We start from the raw sequence: 3,837 nt of genomic DNA, 5'->3' as shown, positions 1-3,837 counted from the left end.
TTTAGTTGCGGTTTAAAACCACCGCGACTGTATTTCCTGGTGGTTATTCAACCGTGACTAAATAGTGTATCGCAAAGGTTTTAGCGGAAATTTTTTATAACCACAGGAATTAGCGTTATCAATTATTTCTTGGCGGCTTCCTAACCGCCCCGAATAATAAGCTAATTTTGTTTAGAGTTTACTTACCTAATTGTTGCTAAATATTTTATTTATTTTTTACTTTAAATATTAGCGACGGTTGTATAACCGTCGCTAAAATATGATTTTATTTTAAAATTATTTTCTTATCTAATTGTAGTGACATTTTCGAATTAGCTTTTAAATTTTCATAATAATTTATTTTTATTTTATGAATTATAGAAAATTAATATATAAAAACCGTAAATATACGTATACACAACATGGGGTAAACATAATACAATACATGATCCCAGAAATTAAAATAATGGTCATAATATATATATATATATATATATATATATATATATATATATATATATATATATATATATAACAGACTCATAAATAAGTAAAGGAATTAATTTTTTTAAGTTAATTACTGAAATGGTCCCTTGACTATAGCGAAATTACAAATTTGGTCCTTGACTATTTTTTTAACCAATTAAGTCCCTCAATTTTAAAAATCTTAACCAATTTGGTCCTTCGTTTGTTTGACCATTAGTCAATCGTTAATTTGGGACAAAATTGGTAATTTTGCTATAGTTAAGGGACCATTTTGGTAATTAACTTTTGGAGTGGGAAATTCGGTTCAGTTTTCTCGAACCGAACCGTACCAAACCGAACTGAACTAGTTTGGTTCGGTAATATATCGAACAAACGAACGGTATTGAATTCTTGTATACCGAACGGTTCGTTAAAAAACCGATCCGAATTGTTCTGTAAAAAATTGAAGTGAACCGAATATCTTTTGATTTCTCTATGGTTTGTTATCAAAAGTATTATATTATGTGTTATGGTGTTTACATAGTCCATGTCCAAAGTCTAATATATAACAAAATAACAATCCAAAGTTCAAACGGTATTCGGTTCGGTTCGGTTTTTACCGAACAATTCAGTTCGGTTCGAGTTTTTACCGAACCGTTCGGTATACAAGAATCTATTATCGTACAGTTGTTTGGTATATTACCAAATCTAACTAGTTTGGTACGGTTTGGTTCGAGAAAACTGAACCGAATTGCCCACCCTTAAAGTTAATTACCAAAATGGTCCCTTGACTATAGCAAATTATCAGTTTGGTCCCAAGTTAACGATTGACTAACGGTCAAACAAACGGAGAACCAAATTGGTTAAGATTTTTAAAGTTGAGGGACTTAATTGGTCAAAAAAATAGTCAAGTACCAAATTGATAATTTCGCTACAGTCAAGGGACCATTTCGGTAATTAACTCATTTTTTTTATAAAATAGTTATTTATAGAAGAGTTAATGTCATATGAGATCATCTGTGTATAATGATTTGTTTACGTTTAGTCCTAAAATTTCAAATTATTATCATTCATGATCCAAATTAATTATTCATAATCCTTCACCTATCGAATTTTAACCATCCGTGGTCTTTCTAGGAGGACTAGCGCTGGTTAAATTTACCTCGGGGCTTAACCTAGTTAGTTCGTAGCCGGACTTAAGTCATGTCGAGATGCAAGTGTGAGAGTTCGAATCCCACTGAAAATATGTATGGGAAAAAGACTCAAGGATGATGGAAGGTTTGAATTAGATCCCTTGTACCCATATGAAGACTAAGATCTAACCAGTGGGCTGATTGCGCGACTCGTGGTTTACCTCTGCAGTGACTCTAGGGACGGGCAATCGTTATACCATAGACCAGGGTCCAGAGTGCACTGTGGACCCTGGTCCTAAACAACGTACTTTTGAATTTTTAATTTTTGACGGTGACCGTTTGTTGTTCAATTCACGTTGCAGGTTTATTTATTTATTTAATTTTACTGTAAAGCATATGTATGTGTCTTTTGTTATGTGTTTCTGTGTCTCATGTTATGCAATTGTGTACCTTAAGCGTATGATTTCTGCACATGAATAAAGTAAATAACATGCGTCTTTTTGTTTTGTGCTATGCGTTTCAGTGTCTTGTGTTATGCGTTTTTGTGTCTTATGTTATATAATTCTGTACCTTAAGCATATTGATTTCGTACCTGAATTGAACTATAGTAAATATAAAACCTTTGTATGTGTCTTGACTTGTGTTATGCGTTTCTGTGTCTTATGTTATGTAATTTCGTACCTTAAGGGTATAGATTCTGTACCTGAAATAGATTAGTAGTTGTGTAACACACAACATATTTTGTGTGTCTTATTTTACGAATTTATGTCTTGTATTATGAAATTATATGCCTATAGGACATATATTATCTATATAAATTAGATTTGAGAATAAGTAAATATAACATGTATATGTATCTTGTGTTGTGAGTTTTTGTGTATCATGTTATTAAATTTTGTACCTTAAGAGTATTGATTTTGTGTCTAGAATAAATTAAAATTTATATTGAAAATGAGAAATGAAAAACTACAAAATTTGTTAAATATCAAAACAATGTTGTTTTGATCCAGGATTCACAATGTTATGTGGACTAGGGTCCACGATATAAATTACCTAGAGATGGTATCTTGCAAGTTTAGAATTAATTAGTTCAACAAAACTCAGATTGCCTAAGTTTAAACCAAAAATAAAAATAAAAAAAATTAGTCGTATTGTTATTCTTTTTAAACATGATAATAAAAATTCCCACGCACCCATAATTCATCTATCAGAATGGCACATTCCCTTTCCTTCTCCCTCCGACCAACTCCCGCTTTCGTCCCACCACCATCCGCTAAACTCCACAATCCAACCTTCGCCTTCACAATCAAACCTAAACGAATTCTTCTCCGCCACTCAAAACCCAGCATTTTGGTTTCCACGCCCAAAAGTGGCCGCCTCAGGGCCACCCAGGACCCGGAATCCAATGGAAACCCCCAAGAAGACCCGCCACAATCAACAACCATAGATGCCCAGAGTGCTGGCGATAGCGGCGACGAGGCGTCGCGTTTGGGTTCAGAAATAAGGAAGGCGATGGAGGAGAGGGAGCAGAAGGAGGCGAGTTTCTGGGACGGAGTGGCGGAGGAGATCAGGGAGATTGAGTGGCCGGCTTTGGGTAAGGTTCTGGGTACTACTGGGGTGGTGTTGGGGGTTATGGCTGGATCCAGTGTCGTTTTGCTCACTGTCAATGCCGTTTTGGCCGAGCTCTCTGATCGGGTGTTCGCCGGAAAGGGAGTCCAAGATTTCTTCGGCTGAAGTCTGAACTCTGAAGATAAGGTTTCGCTTTTGATCTGCTGAGGTGAGGTGTAGCTGCTTGTTATGCGCTTCATGAGGGACAAATTTGGGATCCTCAATTACACTTTAAAATTTTTCTGATTATTGGTTTCTCACTTTCTCACTTTGTGTGTTAAAAGATATCAGATTTTTGCTAAGGGCGAGTCTCACGGCCTTATGAGTTTTAATTCGTCAGACGAGTTACATCTATTAAAAATGAGTTATAAAAGAATTGTGATATAATCAAATACTTAAAATCTTGTATATATGGAGTAATATTTTATATCATAAATGTAATAGTTTATAACAAAATTGTATTCCGTTAAGATAATTTGTAAAAAATAAAATAAAGTACTCCGTAACAAATTATATATATCGTCAATATTTTAAGTCTTATCTATAATACTTTATATTAGAAATGTAGGTTTTATAGGAAAAGGAAAATAGATAATTTGTAAGAAAATAAAGTATCATGGTAAAATTGTAGATACAAATAATACTTTCTTTA

At 33.9% G+C, this 3,837-nt stretch overlaps 1 protein-coding gene across 1 annotated transcript; it reads left to right on the top strand.

Annotated features, from left to right (window-relative positions):
- The first annotated feature begins 2,746 nt into the window (after window positions 1-2,746).
- LOC109157346 (preprotein translocase subunit SECE1) lies at window positions 2,747-3,586 on the top strand. The gene has a single exon (XM_019305278.1). The coding sequence runs from the start codon at window positions 2,790-2,792 to the stop codon at window positions 3,309-3,311; it is 522 nt and encodes a 173-aa protein (XP_019160823.1). The 5' UTR covers window positions 2,747-2,789; the 3' UTR covers window positions 3,312-3,586.
- The last annotated feature ends 251 nt before the right edge of the window (window positions 3,587-3,837 follow it).

Source organism: Ipomoea nil, unplaced genomic scaffold (genome assembly GCF_001879475.1).
Source record: "Ipomoea nil cultivar Tokyo-kokei standard unplaced genomic scaffold, Asagao_1.1 scaffold0117, whole genome shotgun sequence".
Taxonomy (NCBI): Eukaryota; Viridiplantae; Streptophyta; class Magnoliopsida; order Solanales; family Convolvulaceae; genus Ipomoea; species Ipomoea nil.
This window is presented reverse-complemented; position numbering and strand designations above follow the sequence as displayed.

What these genes read in the sequence shown, in the direction of transcription:
- LOC109157346 (XM_019305278.1), top strand. Translation starts at nt 2,790, where the DNA reads ATGGCACATTCCCTTTCCTTCTCCCTCCGACCAACTCCCGCTTTCGTC.